The sequence below is a fragment of the Diplotaxodon limnothrissa genome, linkage group LG15, assembly GCF_057381915.1.
Source record: "Diplotaxodon limnothrissa isolate DT_005_m linkage group LG15, D_limnothrissa_male_GT1.1, whole genome shotgun sequence".
In the NCBI taxonomy this organism is placed as follows: domain Eukaryota; kingdom Metazoa; phylum Chordata; class Actinopteri; order Cichliformes; family Cichlidae; genus Diplotaxodon; species Diplotaxodon limnothrissa.
Window position 1 is genome coordinate 31177132 of NC_140610.1, and position 20091 is coordinate 31197222.

Sequence of the window (20091 nt, forward strand, 5' to 3'; positions counted from 1 at the left end):
AACACACACACACACATACAGAGTGTACTTTAAGGGCTCTCACTGGCCTGTACATGGAGTTGTTCCATCGAGTGTAGGCGTTCTGATGCAGTGTATGTATTACTTTAAGTACACCTAAGATAAAACCACCATCAGAAGAGATGGGACACCATCTAAACTCACACATAATAAATGAACAGAATCCAATAAAATTATTTTAGCCCCATCTGTCCATACTTAAGAGAAAATATTGTAAAACCAAAAAATCTAATTATGAGTTTGACGCTCATTCTGATATTGATAACAGCAACACATTTTTAAAATGGTCAGACAGAGATGGCAAAAAACAAGACAGCAGTTGGAACATCTCACCTTTTTTAATAATAATGTAGCAAACAATCTGTGGACGCCATCATCTACAGCACGTAGTCTAAAAAAGAATCAAATTACAGAGGCAATTTCTTGTACACACTGCAAAAGGCCCAAAGCCAGGGATGAATGGACTGAAGAGATGTAGGAAAACTGTCCTCTGGGCTAACCAGCTACACTCTGAGTTCATCTTTGGAAATAATGGGCATGTCCTTCGGGCTAGAGGGGAGAAAGACCACCCAGCTCGTTGCCAGGGCACAGTTCAAAGCCTATGGTTTTATGGGGGTTATTAGTGCATATGGTTCTGGTAACTTGCTCATCTGTGAAGGCCTCAATAATAATGAAATGCTGTTTTTTCAGGGAAGGCCTTGCTTATTTCTGAGGGATAATGCCAAATAGTCTTCTGCACATATTACAATTTTTTATTTTTTATTTTTTAAACTACAGCAAGTTATTTACTACATGTCCAAACATTTACAGGGTGTTGGTGAAAGAAAGGGTGGCAAACTGGTACATTTCCCCTTAACTTTTGTGAAGAACTTCTCTCAAGATATTTATGGACAGGCAAGCCTAGAACACAACACCTCCATCACGGTGGAGTAACAACAACTAGAACAGACTGCATTTAGGAAACTTTAGAAGTTATGAACCGGTCACCGCAGATGGCCGCCCCTCCCTGAGCCTGGTTCTGTCGGAGAATTCTTATTGTTAAAAGGGAGTTTTTCCTCCCCACTGTCGCCAATGTGCTTGCTTATAGGGTGTTATGTGATTGTTGGGTTTTTCTCTGCATGTATTATTGTGGGGTATACCTTACAGTATAAAGTGCCTTGAGGCAACTGTTGTTGTGATTTGGCGCTGTATAAATAAAATTGAATTGAATTGAATGAAGCAGTGGTTAAAATATAAATTCTGAAATAGATGACATTTAAGTGCAAGCACTGATATATGTTGTTGGGTCACTTTGGATGTGGTCAGTGGAAGTGAAAATCCTGAAAGTAGTTGAAGAAGTTCAGGTGGAAATGACATTGTGGAGGTCTTGGTTCAACTCACTGGGTTGAGCCACAGGTTGTAAGGCTAATGCAGAGGCTCACTTGCTGTGTGTCTTCTCCTGGTCTTCCTTTGAGCTCGCGCTCTTCTTTCTATTATCCTGCACCAATAAAGGCTAAAAACTTTAGCCTTTATTTATTTTTTACAAAAAAATTAAATAAACTACATCATGCATCAAACAAGTTAACAGTGGGTTTAAAAAAAAAAAACTTATAAAATTAGACTTTTGACATTTTCAGAGCTGTGGTCCATGTCCTTTAAAGAGAAAAGGAAGTGTTGATGTCGGTTGATAGAAAAACTTTCCTACAACAGCATGAGCATGTCATTATTCACTGTTTCCAGGCTAACTTAAATAAAACATTTCAAGGGTTTGAGTTTGTTTTTTGACTTTTTTGCACACTCACAGACTCACGTTGTTGTTGCTTTACCAAATAGTCCAGCTTGCCCCTCTATAACCTCTGATGTAGTAGTCAGAATGCGGCAGCTCCAAATTAGTCATCGCTACACATGGGAAATCGAGGAGACCCCCCCCCCCCAGCCAGCCCCAGACAGATTTATAGAAGTAGCCTTGAACGTTGGGCTGTTGCTTGTGGAGCTGAGCCCATTTTGTTCAAGGGGGAGACGCTTCCAGTTAGTCTTGTCTCCCATCTGTACTACACCCGACAAACATATCCACGTGACTTACTGGTTCAGGTTCTTATTTTTAAAATGACATCGTGATCATTCAGCACAAATATGAGTCAGTGAAATATGACTTGAGTGGGAAAAAAGTGGGGAGTGTTTTTATCTCAAAGCGTTGTTCAATCACAGCACACTAATGTCAGGGGAGGTTGTTTCTTTTAATGGGAGAATGTCTTTGGATATCATACGATTGGGTTTTAGTCAGAAATAAAGTTATTATAATTGCACACAGAGTATATGATGCTGAATCTCCAGAGTAAAAGATCCAAAACGTCCATAAACGATTCTGAAATTTCACCTTCCTTTTTTTAGCTGCATTTGTTTTGTTTTGTTTTTTCTGGGGGGGGGGTTCAAGGCGCAAACAGATATACAACATCTGCTTCTCTCTTACCAAACGTCTTTTTTTAACTGTGTGATGACCCCAGTGCACTTGTCACTGCTTACAACAGACTGGAATGATTTAGTTTGAAGTAAGTCCAGCTGTGCATGAACCTGAACAGATCACCAGTTGCTAAAGTCTCCAAATAGGAGCTTCCCAGAAACAACTTATTTATATTTGAAACTGTAATTGGTAGTTGTCACATTTCGTCACATGAACAGAGGACTGTTGGATTTGTCTTTGCAGTATTGTACAACTGTGTCGATCAGACTGTGGGTGGGCCTCACTGGTGGGGCAGCTGGATAGGGGTGGGGAGAAATAAAAGTGAATTCATGTGATTTTTGTAGCAAAAACATATAATAAATAGAACTTTATTTCACTTCTATTCAACCTGGATCCTTTTCCATCGTTACTGTTTACTGCAGTCTTAAGAACTCTTAAAACTTAAAAGTTGAGGGATGGAAGGTCGGTGAACAAGCTGCTGGTGGGGGTCTGGTGGCACTCTGGACATTTTGAGTGATATTCACTTTACTGCTCAGTAACTCTACAGGCTCAAAAACACCACAGAGCTATTCTGGAGTGATTTCTGATAATTACAATCGCTGTGTTTTTATGTTACAAGGAGATCATCTGGGGTAGGTCGAGCATGGATGGGATGAGTTGTATAGGAGGTCTTACGCTACACATTATTGAACCTGCGTGAACCGTTAAGAGTCGCTGCTGTCCTAGTGCAAGTAAACGGTTACATTCTGTGGCACTGCTGTAATGAACACTCAGTGATCAGACCCCCCCCCCCCCCCACGCACACACACACATTCAAATAATAAAGTAGGAAAACCTCACAAACGTAGACTTTATTTTTTTTTAAAAGAAAAAAAAAAAAAGCAAACAGGTGACTCTTCCTTGCAGGGAGAATATGATTTTTTTTCCACAAACACATTTTATTTTCTGTTTAAGACACATGACCACATTTAATTTAAAAGAAAGAAATCCAACACCAGAAAGTAAAAACTTAGCTGCAGGTTCATTAAAGTTCATTTAACTTCCGCATTTAGATTAAAAAAAGTAATTTGACAAAAACATCATTGTTTATATGTAACATAAAAATGTCTGCCTTGCTCGTCTTTAAGCCCACGTCAGCAGCGGTGCACCACATCCTTTGAAATTTGCCCATCTCTGCACATGAGTGTCTTTTGATGTCTCCTTTGCTACCAATAGCTGGTTACGATTAAAGATATAAAACAGCATAAAACAGGCTTTCACTCATCGTCTCCTTCTAAGGTAGGGCTCAGTGGGTGTGTCCTGTCCTGTCCAGGTGGAGTCATCTGACTGGCTGACAGCAGCTCTCCCACACTCCCACAGTAGAGCAGAGAACGCATGGGCCATTTCTGAGAAGAGACACACATTTATCCAGAGTCATGCTGGACGTCTGATCACAGGCTTAATCTAAGAACAGCTACACATTCTGAAATTCTGTACATTCTATATTTGAAACAGCTCATTACACTCAATGTGTGAACAAGCCACACTTGTTCAGTCTTACGGAGACAAACGTTAACATTTAACATGCTAACTGATGCCTGGAGATTCTGAGGTATAGCTCTTACTTCGTGGTACTGTGTTAACAAACACCTGAATTTTTTAACAAGCGCTAAAGGTGCATCTAGGAACTGCAGAGAATCCTGTGAAAACCTCTTTTACTCGACTGTAGCTAAAAGTATTTTGCGCAGGCACAGTGAACAGATTATTGACTAGTGATGGCCAATTAGCAAGTCTTCAAGTTGTATAATATATGTGAGTAAGACAATAATGGGCATAGCATGGAAGGCAGTGAGCTGTCACTTTCTAACCTTAACAGGATGCAGGTATCCACCCGGCCTTGAGGCCGTGTGCTCCGTTAGCATCCCTCCTTGGTCTAGGGTCTCTGTCAGGTGAGCTATGTAGTTAGTAGCCAGAACCAGAACATCCAACTTTGAGAGCTTGGTGTCAGGTGGGACTGAAGGTAGAGCTGCCTGCAAAGAAGGGAGAAGCTGCTGTGACAGCCTCTTTTTCAGCCGTCACCAAAGACGGGCGTACAGCAGAACTACTGAGAGTGCAGTGTAACGTAACAGCTCTGAGGCAAGTGTGTGTGTTTTGTACCTGCAGAGTGTGAAAGGCCTGCCGCAGGTTGCGTACTCTGCTCCTCTCTCGGGCTGCGTTTTCCGGGGAGTGCTGAGCCCTCAGCGCCCTGTTCAGGACCGCGGACCCACAACCAGAACCGGGGTTTGACCTGGACCCGCACACTGATTGTACCTGCTGCAAAGAGCACGCCGAGAACCTGACATTTCTGCAGACTGATTATCAAGTATTACTAAAAGAAACAAAAGCGTTCTGATTTTGTGACTGCATTATTGCTGCTCTGACAGTGTACAAAACACTGCTGCTCTCTCTTTAAGTTCTGCATTAATGGAGAAGAAAACAGGTCAACCTGCAGGACAGACCCAAGCAGTCACAAATATTTCATCAGCACACATCCACACATGATCGCTGCCGCTCGCATGTAAGTCAACAAGGTTACACAGTGACTACTTTGTTTGTTCTCCAAGCGCCCTTCTCTAATTGTCTGGGTTTCTCTGCGTTTCCATGTCACTACGGTTAATACAAACTGATTGAACCAGACCTCAGAAGAGGGAAGCTCCTCCACACATTGTATGAGGCTGTGCCACAGCTGAGAAAAATACTGACTATATTTGGCTACTTTAAATAAACACATATTTTAGATGTTCTCATGAAATTCTTCATATCATGCAAGAAAGGTTTTGCACTCTCCCACCAGCTGCTGGAAGTGATCAATCACTGCATTGCATAATTTGTCTGCAAAATCAGGGTCATGTTTGAATTTGAGAAGAGGAAAAAAAAACCTGGAGCATTATTTCAAACTCACCCACTTCTTGGACTCCCGACTGCTGCGTACGCTCAGCTTGTGTCCATGCGGGGAGGCTGGGCTCTGGGACGAAAGAGGCTGCCGGCTCTGCGGCTCGGCTGCACAACCAGAAACCAGCCGGTGGTTTTCTGCAACCAACATGAGACCTTCCAGAGGATTCGCTGCCATGAGTGCTGCCAAAGTGCTGCAGTAGATTCCCTTCAAGTCTCGAGAAATTAAATTACATTCAGTGTGTTTTCATTGGACGGATGAAGCTTTATTTTCCAGTGCTGGAGATTGCTATGAGAGATACTTTCTTTTCCTAGGTACTTTGCTGGACCCAAAAGAAAACAGAATCTGAGGTCATCCCTTCATCTAGTGTGAGCACATTTTTGAAGTCAAATCTGGATATGAGATGTGACTAGTTAAGTGAAGAACAGCAGAAATGCTCATCTGATCTCATGAAGTTATTAATGAGATGATTTCCCGCTGCGGGCAGCTCCAAGCTCCTCTGGAGAGTTCATGAGACTTCTGTGGGACACCAGTTCCACCCAGACCCTTAAACAAGGGCTGCTTCTCTGCGAATCACCATCCACCCAGAGACATCCTCCCAAGTCTGACCGTCTCTATCCCTCTCTCACTCTGGCTTTCCGTGAATCTCTGCTCGTTTCCTTATCGGGTGAGGTAATGTGGGGAACTTCATGTGGTCCTTATCTCAGCCGCCCGGTCATCCTGATCCTCCCATGGCTGCTTGGTTGCCAAGAGTTCCAGGCAGGCAGGCAGTCAGGCCTGGGGGAGTATTGCTCTGGGAGGGTGTCCTGAGCCAGGGCACTGTGGGGGCCTTGGGAACCTCAAAGCTGTGCTAACAGCTGGAAACAGAATTCTGGGGCAGCGCGACATGGGATGTAACGGAGCAGTGAGAAATACATTTATGGCCTTGGAGTACTTTTGACTTGAACAGTCATGAATCTGATTTTGTGGCAAGCTAATGCTGTACATCACACCAGCAAGTGTTTAGGATTAGCAAGGTAGTCAGAGCTGTCAAATCCAAAATCTTGGGCAACCCTAGTAGTGAGGCTCAGCTTCCTATTCCATGTAAGAAACGGAGAACTGAGCCTGAAATCAAAATCTGCCTTCGAGGCTTTTTGCTCAAAGGTTTTATTCTCACAGAGAAGCACGTGACACGCAGCAAAGGTCACCCAAGCTGGTTAGCAAGAACAGACACAGCAGGCATGTGGAGCATTTCAGCCCTCGTCTGGATTACTGAAACTCAGAACTGGATAAGCTTTTTAATAATGCAAAGCTGGACAAGCACATCTGCATAACTCACTTATTAGATCCCACAAACACAAAAGACTGTTTAAGAAAGCGGATTACATAATCTGATCATTTTACATTAGAAAATGATGTGAATGGAAATGAAAAGTTAGAAAGCTTTCTGCTGAAACTCACTCAAGCTGGTGAATACAGGCCTCAGACAAACACACTATAACTACGATAAAACGTTTCAATACAAAGAAATATACTGAACACACAAACTCATGCACAGAGGCTGGAGGAACACCTTTTGGCAGCACAGAAAGATTAAAATATTTTCTGAAGAGGTCAGAGTGACTTGTGAAAAAAAAAAACATTCCACTAGAGCCAAAGACATTTGGACTTGGGTTGCTTACTGAAGAACACAATTATAATTACAACAAACAATGAAGCTCAGTGTTAGCCAAAAAGCACGGATTTGGAATAAAACAAAACAATCTGGGCTACTTGTTTTCCCATTGTTGACAACTAAATATATAATTTAGTCTGATATCTGGAGGTATCAGACTTTTGAGTTTGTTTGCAAACTGTTAAATATTTAATCCCAGGTTGCAGTTTTCAGGCTTCACATCTTAACCAAAGACCACCTTGAATAACAGCTTTTTAAAGGCCCTCCAACTTGTTAAATAATAAAATCTTATGCACAATTACAATAAAGTTAATTTTGGACAAAGTGGTAATGTAACCAACACTCCCATTAGCTACCATTTCCAACCACAACTTGAATTATCACACGTCCAGACTGTGTAGACATGTGGGACATTTTAAACATTGTCTGAATTACAGAATCCTAGAACTGCAAAATGAGCTGCAGACTGGGAGCCAGTTTGGGTCTGTGGCTTTCGTACATTTCTACACAGAAGAAACTTCAGAAACGTGCAAACACACAGTAAAGTTTACACATACTTCTCAGAATGAGTCTTTAGCAGTGGAGCTGTGTCAGAGAGTCAAAAACTGAAACTGAAATACAGAAATTTAAAGCAGCGTCAGTTTTATTGGGTTTAAAATGCAGCCAGAGGTCAGTCTGGTGATTTTGGAAAGGCAACATACACAAAATTGCAACTTACTGTTCTGAATTTGACATCTTTATTGACTTTTAACGGCAACAGCAGATATACAAGGAAACTCTTAAAGAGACATCAGGAGCTCTGATTGTGATTTAACTCGTTTTGCAGCACTGTCACTATATTGTTAGGCCTCGAATGAGGAATTTCTAGTCATGATAGTAAAATATATATTTTAAATTAACTTGCACCAACATCAAGGTGGGGTAAACTGCCGCCAATCAAAAGCTAACTGACACAAGATGTAAATCTGATGCACGTTACAGACCCTGGCAAGTAACTCCAAGGCAGTAAAGGATCATCTGCGTAAGAAGTTGTGGAATGTCGCAACAGACGTCTGACTTCAAAGGTTTTCAACTTCCAAGTTAGTTTTAAATGACTCTGAAAAAAAAAAATTAAAACATAACCTGAAGCTTTAAGGCAATCAAGTGTTATTATTGTTGTGGCTTAAGTGCAGAGGTTTCGTGCTATCAGTCAGAGGAATGCCTGGCACCTTGTTTATGCTGTCAACACAATCCCACCATGTGCCCCCTAACCTCCCATCTGCAGCTGCTTAGAAACTGTTCTAACAACTACGAGGCTGAGAAATGCTGTAAGGAAGTTAGAAACTAGTGAACGGACCCCTGGATTCATGGAGTGGGAAGTTGCAGAAAGACGCTTTTCTTTCCAAGCTCCTTAGACTACGATGACCTGGACGACTGAGACATCACAGACATTAAAGATGGATCCAACCACTGTCACATCACCCACTACTTTGTAGCTATTTTAAACCTTGACTTCAACCTCGCAACTATTGCCATCTTGGTGTTTTTAAACCAGACATCATGGGGCAGGGTAAATCTGACTGAGAAACTGAGAGACTCTGCACAATCATTATTGCAGCTGTGCGATTTTACCTTGTTTTGTTACCTACTTTACTCCAAGTAGATCAAAGAGAATGCAAAGATGCTATCATTTTATATTTAACAAGACATGAAACCTTCAGTTGACACCAAAAGCCTATCAGTAAAGTTTTTACTGAGTGCATGTATCAAGTGACAAGCTGTGCGGTTTTTCCATAGACTTCTATACAACCAGGATCATTTCTTTAATCAGATTTGCCACCCCCTGCTGGCCTTTAGCAAGAATGCAGGTTTAAGCTCTAGTTTTCACCAGAGACTACATCCAACTTTTCCATAAATTTCATAAAAATAAACTGCAAGTTTAAGAATGAAAGGTGTAGCCTTAAATTCTAAACAGTAGATTGAAAACAAGCTGTGATTTTCATAGTAACCCAACCTCTCAACAAATTTTCAATTTCAGCCACCACTCATTATTTCACCATTAACACTGTATATGACTTTATCATAGTGTCACTTAGAGAGCTATCCTATCTTACAGAATCCACTTCAGATAAGAAATACAAAGCTTAGACTCTGATTCTAGATGAACTATGTCCACTTACTGCTCAGAACTTTGTCCCAGCTGATGTCTATTCATACTTCTGTATTTGTCAGTCCACCCTCTACTCTTTCACCTTCCCTTCCACAATCTTTGTGAACTTCTGGATGTCCTCTGCCATCAGCTGGGGCTCTTCCATAGCAGCAAAATGACCACCGCGGTCCATGGGAGTAAAGGTCACAAGTTTACGGTACTTCTGTTTGACCCACAGCCTGGGCGTGTGCATCAACTCGTTGGGGAAGCAGGCGAAACCCGTGGGGACATAGACTGGTATCCTGGGAGGAGACGGTGACAGTTGTGAATCAGCATTAGATTTTACTAAACAAGTCAGTCATTCTGAATATTTCAAAATTAGGTTTTTAAATGACAAAGTTGGGTGGCACAGAGCTGTTAAAGACTGTTAACAACAAACACCTTTCAACCAATAAGATGTTGCTGATGTGCTTTATGGGAATTTGGCATTTGTTCTCACTTACTTTGCATGTGGAGCATCAAGACCTTGGCCAAAGTTTTCCTTGTAGAACCTCATGGAGGAGATAATGCAGCCAGAGGTCCAATAGATCATGACGTTTGTCAGCAGGTCATCTAGAGAGAACTTCCTGCAACACATGACCCCACTGATATAAGACTACTGACAACTGAAAAACTAAGGAAACAAGCCTATTTCAGAATAGACAGCACTGCTAATACGCATGCTACTACTCAAGTTCACAACTTCTTATAACCTTCAATCCAATTTTATTTATACAGCACCAAATCACAACACCAGTCGCCTCAAGGTGCTTTATTTTGTAAGGTAGACCCTACAATAATACATACAGAGAAAACGCCAACAATCAGACGACCCCCTATGAGCAAGCACTTTGGCAACAGTGGGAAGGAAAAGCTCCCTTTTAACAGGAAGAAAACTCCAGCACAACCAGGCTCAGGTGAGGGGCAACCATCTGCTCCCACCAGTTGGGGTGGGGTTCCACTAATATTAGTGGGACATATTCTAATATTCTGCTGTATTCACCGTGTGAGTCCTCCGTCCTCCAGGTTCCTGAAGTCATGGCTCGTCCATGTGGAGAACTTCTCCAGAATGTAGGCAGCTAGACCCACTGGAGAGTCATTCAGCCCTCGACCTCAAGGGTCAGAAAGTAAAATATAATTCAATGTACACAAAATATTTTAGGAATCTTGAGCAAATAAAATAATTTGAAGGGAGATTAGAAGTATATTAAGTAAAGGAAAATGCAACCAAGCTCCCCAGTCAGACTTGAACTGGGTTATGCTGCTTGAAACCATCTTCTCCAAGTTCTTACCCACAGTGTCAGGCTTGGTGGCCTGGATATGCATGTAGCCAGTCTCTTTGATGGATTCTACCACCAGTTTCTCCATGCAGGGAAATAATCGCTGAATATCAAAGTCAGTGAAGCCAAACAGCTTAGGGAAGTGCCGGCCAAGCATCATGGACAAAGCCATGGACAGCCCTGGCTTGGAGGGCGGGGCAAAGTTCAAATGCAAGCCTTTGACAGTTCTGGGGGCGAAGCAAAAAAACAAACAAAAAACTGCTTACAAAAAAGATGTCCAGAAATACAAAAATGTTTGCATGCCTCACAGAGGTCTACTGTTCTTTGAACAAGTATACTACAGAAAACTATCGCCATGCTCAGAATTTGGTGTAATATTTCTCAATAAGACGTCATTTATACCCAGTACATTTGGTGTAGCTCTTGTATCACATACTTGGGTTCCAGCTGAGCCATGTTGGTGGTGACCAACCAGCCCCAGTCTCCAGCGTGAGCGTAGTACTGCTGGAAACCCAGACGCTTCATCAGTTTGTGGAAGATACGAGCCGCGCATACCGAATCAAAACCTGTTCACATGGAGGCAGAGTTAGAAAACGCAGCATTCTTGCATTTCCTTCACACTGACTTTACTAACGGTGAATTCCAACATTTATTTTAGTGCTGCTAACCACTGACCATCCTGTTTTCTCTACCAGCTGGCTCACTGGCCAGGTCTCTCTGATCTAATCGTGATAACTGATATGAATCAGCTGAGAGGATCTCATCCTTACAGTCAGACCAACTGCAACATTTAACATCTGGAGCTCAGCTGTGAGCTAAAGGGCAACTCCAATCTAGCTGTGCAAGAGGTTCATGAGGCACTACACTAAAATTGGCGAGTACTGCTGCCACCATCTGCAGTCCAACCACTACAGTTGAGAGACACAGTGGAGAAGCAGCTAATTATGTTGCTCATTTATAAAAAGTGCATGTGTGCACATATGAAAAAGTGCCTGATTTCTGATTTCTTATTTTTTCACTCTGCGACCTCTCCAGGGTCTGGGATAGGAAGATGATGAAGGTCCCTTCTTTCTTACTTAGCTTATTAGGGTCAACCTGGATTTACGCTGTTTTGTGTATTTAATGTCCTTTGTACACTTTGTGACTGCTTAGGGTTTACCAATTAACAAAAATACTACCCTGCACCCAACTTGTATTAACAAGTTGGGTGCAGGGTAGTTTTTTTTATTTCCCCTTCAACAAATATGGTTATTTTAAAGTCTTTGACCATGATAAAAGACTCTAGTGATACTGTTACAACAGTGATGATGGGATGTGGCCAAAGTAAAGAAATCCCAGGCTCACCTTTCTTATGTGGTGCTTCAGAGAAGCCATACCCTGGAATGGAGGGACACACCACCTCAAACACGAGGTTGTGTGGGTTTGACAGGTCTGTGAGCAGAGGGATCAATCCATAGAACTCATAGAAGGAGCCAGGCCAGCCATGGACCATAATCAGTGGAACAGCACTCGTCCCTTCTGGCACCTTTTTGGGTTTCACATGCAGGTAATGGATATCAATGCCTGGACAGATTTTTAACAGGTTAGAGACAACCAACAGTATTCTTCTTCATGAATGTGGCAGCTTAGTCTCACCCTCAATCTTGGTTTTGAAGTGAGGGTACTGGTTGAGCTTGTCGACCTGCTTCCTCCAGTCAAACTCATTTCTCCAGTAAGACACCACCTTCTGCAGGTACTGCGAGTTGAAGCCATAATTAAACTGGCTGTCCTCCAGTGAGGGAAAAGGACGAGTCAGATCAATCCTCCTGTAGAGGTCCTGACAAGAAATAAGAGAAGATGTACAAGTCTATTTGTGCGAGGTGGAATTTCTCAGCAGCAAATGCACCATCTATCCTGTGTGACCAACTGAGAGGAAAACTAACCTCCAGCTCTTGATCGCTGGTGGTTACCCTGAAGGAGCGGATAGTGTCGTCCTCCCCAGCATCACGGGGTGCTCCAGAACCCCACCAGCCATCCTCTGTTGTTAGGACCTGATTCTTACTCCTCTGAACCAGGAAGTAGATCAGTCCACCAATCACCAGAGCAAGTAGGACCTCTGTGAACATGATGAGAGTCTGCAAGAATGAATGACAGACAGGACAGAGGAAAAAAATGAAACAACATCTACACCCAGGCATCATTTAAGGTAGTAGCCATGAATCTGTCATCTATAGACTGTACTATGCTGTACCTGTATTTTGTCACTTTGTCCAAAAATAGATAATTCTTTTTTAAAAAGAAGTAGTTTGCATCCATCCACGTTAAAAATGTGATCAATTTACTACTGCACAACCCCCTTACTCTTATTTTGAATTGAATTAAATTGATATACCTTTATTAGTCCCACAAGGGGAAATTTCATAAGGCTGCCGACCTATTGCATGCAATGGCGGCACCATCTTACCCTCCAACCATACATACATTACACAAAACATCACATGGGAAAGACAGGTCAGAGAGGTATAACAATGGAAAATGCACCACATGAGGAAAGATAAGGAGAAAAAAATAACTCCCCCCAGACTGAGCTCCAACAGGGAGATCAGTTTGAGAACAGAAAAAAAAACACCTCTGCACAAAGCACATGAAAAAACTCTTAATACACCAAAGAAACACATGACAAGCAACAGGGGTGGGTAAAGGGTGCAGCATCAGAAGGGAATAAGTGTCGAAGGCGTTTGGAAAGGGAGGGGGGATGAGTGTGTGCATATCAGTGTATATGTATGTGTGTGCATGTCCAGAGTTCAGCTGAGACAGTGTCCTTCGCCCTGCTAGGCTAAGTAAACAGTCTTCCAGCCAACCCAGGTGGCCTTGCATGGAATGGGAAGGAACAGACTCAACACAGTCGTTATCAGGGAAAGTTCAGTCACTGCTGAATTAGTCCAAATCCTGAACTTTGGTTCATAAGGATTACCTGCACCAATGCTGACCCCATTATTGACAACTTTGGCCGGGTTCATTATCAGAATCAGAATCGTGTTTATTGGCCAAGTATATGTGCAGACACATACAGGGAATTTGGTTCCGGTAGATGGTGGCTCTCAAGCACAGCAATGTAAATCACACACACACACACACACACACACACACACACACACACACACACACACACACACACACACACACACGTGTCTATATATACACATTACACATACATACACAAAGCTGTGTAAACAAACTATAAATAACGAATCTAACTTACATACATAAAATACAGAAATGAATGAGGTGGAATGAATACTACAAAATGTACATAAGGTGCAGTTGCAGTCTGGCAGTGGGAGCAGTGTGACAGGTCAACTGTTAAGAAGGGAGATGGTGAGGGGAAAGAAACTGTTCCTGTGTCGGGTGGTCCTGGTCTGCAGGCTTCTGTACCGTCTGCCCGTTTCCTGGTTCTTGAGAGGTACAGATCCTGGATGGAGGGCAGGGGGGTGCCGATGATCCTTTCTGCTGCCCTTACAGTCCGCTGCAGTCTGCTCCTGTCCTGTTTAGTGGCTGCACCATACCAGACTGTGATGGAGGAGCACAGGACAGACTCAATGACTGCAGTGTAGAACTGGATCAGCAGCTCCTGTGGGAGACTGTACTTCCCCAGTTGTCTCAGGAAGTACATCCTCTGCTGGGTCTTTTTGAGGATGGAGTTGATGTTGGTCTCCCACTTCAGGTCCTGGGAGATGGTTGTACCCAGGAACTTGAAGGTCTTCACAGTTGACACAGGGCTGTCTGATATGGTCAGGGGGAGCAGAGTTGAGGGATGTCTCCTGAAGTCCACTGTCATCTCTACAGTCTTAAGAGTGTTCAGCTCCAGATTGTGCTGACTGCACCAGAGTACCAGCCGCTCAACTTCTTGCCGGTATGCAGACTCATCACCATCTTGAATGAGGCCAATGACAGTGGTGTCATCTGCAAACTTTAGGAGTTTGACAGCCGAGTTCTCTAACAATATACAGCATTGTACCACTCCTTGGATCCTTATATTTTTCAAGGAAAATTGGAAGTGGGTGCGTTGATTTGTTCATGTGCAAATTAGCATACCTCAGCCTTTTCTCCCTTTTTCCTTTCCTTAAGAATGGCTGTATGACAGCCGCCCTTCTAATGAGACCAGTTCTGATGAGGCTTCAGTAAACAATAGATGGATCAACTGAAGGCCCAGATGCATCTCTCATCTCTCAGGTCCTGTCTCAGGTCTTTGCTAGATTTACTTACTATGAGCACGATTTTCAGATACCTCTTACCTACTGTAGAGTGTCTTGTGACTTCTTATTTTATTGTATACTTATCCAGTTTCCTCAGATTTTTTAAAGGACTAAGTGCACATGTGCCAAGACTTGTAGCTCTTTAGGAATCACCTTGTTGGTGGAAAAATACTATGTCTGTCAACTGTGGCATCGTTGACAATTTTTATAGATTTAACTGAAGAAATGGGAATAAATTATGTGTCTTTTGAACAAGATGCTGGGAACAATGTGCTAATGATGCCATTTAAAATTGCTCTTTGCCAAATTAGGTGTCTTTTTTGGCAATTAACTCCATTTACAGTGGTTTAACACAAAACAGCAGAAAATGTCCACAGAACTTTGAAAGATCTTCACATAGTGGTGTGCGATACTGCATATTTTGGTATCGATCCTATACCAAGTAAATTCGGGCCAGTATCGCCGATACCAATACCGATACTTTTCAATAAATAAGGTGTATGGCTCATTGAATTGCTAAATCGCAATTAATTTTCATAACCTTAAGTGTTTTTTGTGATGTTTCCTTTGGTATTACTAATTAGTTAAAACCCAGGACATAATTAGGAGAAATAATTTATTTATAATTAAATAAAAAACGTTTTATTATTGTGGCAGCTCGTGGTCTGCGATGCTGCTGCAGGTGAGATGGACTCACCTTCACTGCATCTACAATGATGCCTCGCCGGCTTAAAACCTGTGCGCTGCTTGTGCTGTTGTTGTTTTTGGTGTTGATGTGTACAGCTGGCAGCAGGAGGGCTGCAGCCATTGAATGTAGGCTACTGTTACAGCAACCGTGTGGACAGCGCGCAGCTAGGGGTGAGCAGGAGGCTGGCGCGCCAGCGGGACCTGCCTAGCTGGAGACAGAGGTCGAGGTGCGCGGGGGTCCTGCCACGCCTGAGGGCGGCGTGCTGTCCACTTCGGCACGCAGGCTGCATAGTCCTGCGTGCCGGTGTTCCAGATCAACTGGCGTTTAGATCAACTGGCGTTGGTCGAACAGATGTGTGGCAGTCTTGCGTTTCAGGAGCTCCTACCGACAAACCAGCAAAAAAAACGCCAAATGTGTCATCTGTGACACTTGTGAGGTTGTCTCAAACACACTCCGTCAGTCTTGATGCTGTTGAACAACAAAATGTTTAAAAATGTGGCGAGTTTACCTGGTGATATCCTCATGCGCGACGCGATCGCGAAAACAGCAAACAAGTAACACCACGCCGTTGTTGTTCACAGGACAGCAAGAGTAAACGATCGGGAGACTCTTGTCGTCGTTATCGTTCCACTCGCACGGTTTATTTCACCGAATTCAGCGTTTTTGCTCCACAACTAAAGCGAGCAGTTTGCTCTGTGCACCAACATGGAGTCGAGTCAACCAGCGCCACCTCTGGCCAAGTGCCACAGCCTACAGCCAGATCAACTGGTGACACACATCTGCACCACGTTTGAATTCGTGTCATGCACATTTGTACCTTTCAATTGTGTGTTTGTGCGTCATGCAAATAAACCTTTGAAATGAATGAAATGATATCATGTATTTATTATCAGCCTACATTTGTACAAAATGCCAAATGACATACACATAAGAATCACCATCCTGATATCAATACTTTTGCCCATACGAAAAATGTCGTGAACACACTAATATTTCACCAGTGTTGTAACATCACATGTCGTTAGCATAGTCTGCCTGTGTCTTCCCTCTGCAAACAAACATGTTAGAGTTGGTTGTGATATACAGTCTGCATAAGTGTGGTCAATCTAATAAACATTTATAAGGAGATGGCAGTTACTGTGAATGTACAGCAGTTACACAGTGATTAGTAATAAACAGTCAGACAATGACTCTGACAATCTCATTCAATCTTGCAGATTGCACCTTCTGTGGAAAGTGGTACCACACGGTGTGTGTGGACTTCCCCTGTGCAGAAGGCGACTACAAATGTTGTGGGTGCTAAATAAACAGAAAAAATTGATCCCTGTTGTCTTTGCTTACTGATTGTTTTCAGTGTTGACAATCCACATTGCTGGCATTGCATCTTTCAACATGTTTGTGGGTAGATTTGGATGTACCAGGGGTAAGTGCAGCCACTCAGCCTCTACTCATTGTGATCATAGCAGCAGGTGCAGATGTGTCACAAGTTAATCTAGTAGTGGCCTATGGTCATGTGTTAGTGGTGGGAACAGTCATATCCACTCACTCTCACTGGCTGTTTATTACTAATCACTGTGTAACTGCTGTGAATTCACAGTAACTGCCGTCTCCTTACAAATGTTCATTAGATTAACCACACTTATACAGACTGTATATAACTCCAGCCATGTTGATGAATTGCCTATATTGGCTGGAAATATTCATTTTCAGGGAAAAGACACAGACAGACGATGCTTACAGGATGTGATGTGACAACACTAATGAAATATTGATGTGTCATATTTGTCCAAGGCGTATTTCATTGTTATGGAAAAAGAGAATATTAAAATCATGATGACCAATTGGAGTGGTGATTTCTATGACTTTGTGTATATAATTTGGCATTTTGTACAAATGTAGGCTGATAATAAATACATGATATCATTTCATTCTTTCCAAAGGTTTATTTGCATGACGCACAAACAGACACAATTGAAAGGTACAAATGTGCATGACACGAATTCAAACGTGGTGCAGATGTGTGTCACAGGTTGATCTGGCTGTAGGCTGTGGCACTTGGCCAGAGGTGGCGCTGGTTGACTCGAGTCCATGTTAGTGCACAAAGTAAACTGCACGCTGTAGTTGTGAAGCAAAAACGCTGAATTCGGAGAAATAAACCGTGCGAGGGGAACGATAACGACGACAAGAGTCTCCCGATCGTTTACTCTTGCTGTCCCGTGAACAACAACGGCGTGGTGTTACTTGTTTGCTGTTTTCGCGATCGCGTCGCGCACGAGGATATCACCAGGTAAACTCGCCACATTTTTAAACATTTTGTTGTTCAACAGCATCAAGACTGACGGAGTGTGTTTGAGACAACCTCACAAGTGTCACAGATGACACATTTGGCGTTTTTTTTGCTGGTTTGTCGGTAGGAGCTACTGAAACGCAAGACTGCCACACATCTGTTCGACCAACGCCAGTAGATCTGGAACACCGGCCGTCTGCCCAGCTGCCTGTGAGCCCCAGCTCACTTCCACGCCTGCTGCGGCGCCGCTGCTGCTTGTCATGGGTGGTCATCAGGTCAGCTCCGGGGCTTCCGCTGGAGGCGCGGGCGACCGCCAGAGTGGACACTTCCCCGTAGCTGGGCTGGGGCATGGGGCGCCGATGGTCCGGGCCAATTCCCTCGCCTGCTCGCGGGGTGAGGTGAAGTGGGCGAGGAGGGTATGTGGCAGGGCATGTTCTGCGATGCTGCTGCAGGTTTGGTGGTGGTGATGTGTACGGCTGCTAGCGGGAGAGCTGAAGCCGTTGAATGTACTGTTACAACAACCGTGTGATTATTGTAAGAATAAATGATGCTGCGAAGCATGAAAATGCCATCGGGTCTGCCGTGGTGGCGATCTTTTTTTTTAAATCTTAAGTGCACGCAAACCAGTAAACAAATTAAAACAAATACTGTTGTTAAACTAATACAAAAATTACAATTAAAATTCTCAACAACAAAAACAAAAAATATAATTAATATGTAAACAACTTAACAACCCCCAAAGTGTCTAAGTCACATCACGTGTCAGTGCAACACCGAAACATAAGAGTGGGGGAGAGGGAGCAAAGTGTGCCTGCTCTCCGCTGACACAGGAGCGGTGAGTCCAGCGACCTGGTTGTTTAGTTTTTGCCGAAAGCACAGCGTTGTAAGTGAGCAGAACTCAAAGTAAAGAATCGATATCACCAGGCTAGTATCGATCCGATACCAATGCCGACTTGGGATCGATACTATCGATATTTGGATCGATCCGCCCACCACTACCGGACACATCAGTGGCAGCTAACACGGGCCAGACTGCAATCCACTGGTGGAAAAGTCTGGACTGAGACCCTGTTTGCGTGTGTATTCATTCAAAGAGGATACACTGTATAAAGTTCAGCATCCCTGGTGGCTGTTAGCCCTTTTAGTCAAATGAAATAGGTCTGTTTTCTCGAACAAACTGCCCCATTCACACGAACACTGCAGCCAGAAATGCATCTGCCGCTCTAGATCCATCCAAAAACGCTACAGTGTGGTCAAGCTACGAACACAGATTAATGACTATTTTTTAATATTTTTAAAAATAGATAAACAAAATAAATGATACAACTTGTTTATATATGATATTTGATATTTTGCTCACAGGTATTATCATAAAGCTATAAGTCACTAACAAAAACTGACGACACAGTGGGAGCTTTCCCACGCACTATTTATGTCAAAGTTAATCTCGTCGAGCTCTTTACTGGAGGTATGCGAGGTGGCTGTACCTTTTAGGTTGTTGGTCGCTTCTTCTTCTGCTCATAAAATCAAAACAATTCAGCAGTCAGGAAAAGTAACATAGCTCTTCGCAGTTTTACTATTAAAGGTCCGGTCCAGAAGGCTGCTCGCTGCTGGCGGCGCTTTTCTGCTCCACTGCGAAACCAGCGTTTTTTTCCCGCCCTTGTGTCCCTGAACTGAACCAGAGCTGAACGCAGCAACAGCACGAAGCGGGAGCAGGCAAGAACTGACTTTTGTCCTAGAAACCAAATGCATGTGGGGATATCAGGAAGGGATCATGGGAGTTGTAGTATTTTATGGGGAAAATGTTTTTAAATTGGTTGGGAAATAAAAAGCAGGGGGAAATGGAATCCGGGGTTATGATAGTCAACTGAAACAATGTTCCCACTTTGCTGCACAACAGGAATAATTCGTGCTTTCAAAACTGAAATTAAATGACATTTTAATTCCATTCAAGGCAATTCTTGTCTGTGATCAGGACAGTGGAGCCTTCCGGTGTCTCAATATAACAAGTTCTAGGGCTCTCATCTTTTCTCATCTCTTCCCCAGAAGATGGCAGGCATGAGGGGGCAGGGAGCTTGGATTAAATGGGAGAATCCAATAAAATGACGGCTCACGGTTTGTTTGTTTTTGTTTTTTTGCCCTTTATCACCGTTCCTCTTCCCCGCTGTTTTTCTTTCTCCCTTTTCTTTCCCTCAGTCATGTCTGTCCTGTGAGTAGCAAGTGAAAATAAAATAAAAAATTAAAACAAAGGTGAATCAAATAGACCAATACGGCAAGGCTGGGATGGTCCATTTGGTAAAGTAAATCCGTTGGGAATCTTTCTTTGCCTTTAGACAATAATTGTGATGGCAAAAGAACCAAACGGGACAGGTGAAGAAAAAAAAAAAAAAAAAAAAAAGAAGGCTCACTTG

General features: G+C 43.0%; 2 protein-coding genes across 3 annotated transcripts; both read right to left on the reverse strand.

The window, feature by feature from the left end:
* Positions 1–3714: 3714 nt before the first annotated feature.
* tcf23 (transcription factor 23) lies at positions 3715–5582 on the reverse strand. The gene is made up of 4 exons (XM_085373345.1): positions 5379–5582; positions 4595–4750; positions 4306–4467; positions 3715–3843 (listed from the first exon to the last, which is right to left on the reverse strand). Exons 1-4 carry the CDS (start codon positions 5544–5546, stop codon positions 3715–3717), a joined length of 615 nt encoding a protein of 204 aa, XP_085229471.1. The 5' UTR covers positions 5547–5582.
* Positions 5583–7659: 2077 nt separating this feature from the next.
* ephx1 (epoxide hydrolase 1, microsomal (xenobiotic)) lies at positions 7660–19377 on the reverse strand. Of its 2 annotated transcripts, XR_014906868.1 has the most exons (10): positions 19168–19377; positions 12393–12584; positions 12106–12286; positions 11815–12033; positions 10907–11036; positions 10483–10697; positions 10194–10302; positions 9655–9777; positions 9183–9453; positions 7660–8119 (listed from the first exon to the last, which is right to left on the reverse strand). XR_014906868.1 is itself a non-coding variant. In XM_085372088.1 (9 exons), the coding sequence occupies exons 2-9, from the start codon at positions 12573–12575 to the stop codon at positions 9243–9245; spliced, it is 1371 nt and encodes a 456-aa protein (XP_085228214.1). In that variant the 5' UTR covers positions 12576–12584; positions 19168–19377; the 3' UTR covers positions 7660–9242. The 2 variants fall into 2 exon arrangements, 1 of the variants encoding a protein (XP_085228214.1); XM_085372088.1 differs by having other exon boundaries at positions 7660–9453.
* Between the last annotated feature and the right edge of the window lie 714 nt (positions 19378–20091).

What these genes read in the sequence shown, in the direction of transcription:
- tcf23 (XM_085373345.1), bottom strand. Translation starts at nt 5,546, where the DNA reads ATGGCAGCGAATCCTCTGGAAGGTCTCATGTTGGTTGCAGAAAACCAC. An exon ending in GTCGGGAGTCCAAGAAGTGG is followed by an intron (nt 4,751 to 5,378) that starts GTGAGTTTGAAA and finishes TGCTCTTTGCAG; the next exon opens with CAGGTACAATCAGTGTGCGG. An exon ending in GATACCTGCATCCTGTTAAG is followed by an intron (nt 3,844 to 4,305) that starts GTTAGAAAGTGA and finishes GTCTCTTCTCAG; the next exon opens with AAATGGCCCATGCGTTCTCT.
- ephx1 (XM_085372088.1), bottom strand. Translation starts at nt 12,575, where the DNA reads ATGTTCACAGAGGTCCTACTTGCTCTGGTGATTGGTGGACTGATCTAC. An exon ending in TGAAGCACCACATAAGAAAG is followed by an intron (nt 11,037 to 11,814) that starts GTGAGCCTGGGA and finishes CCATGTGAACAG; the next exon opens with GTTTTGATTCGGTATGCGCG. An exon ending in CTTGATGCTCCACATGCAAA is followed by an intron (nt 9,454 to 9,654) that starts GTAAGTGAGAAC and finishes GTCTCCTCCCAG; the next exon opens with GATACCAGTCTATGTCCCCA.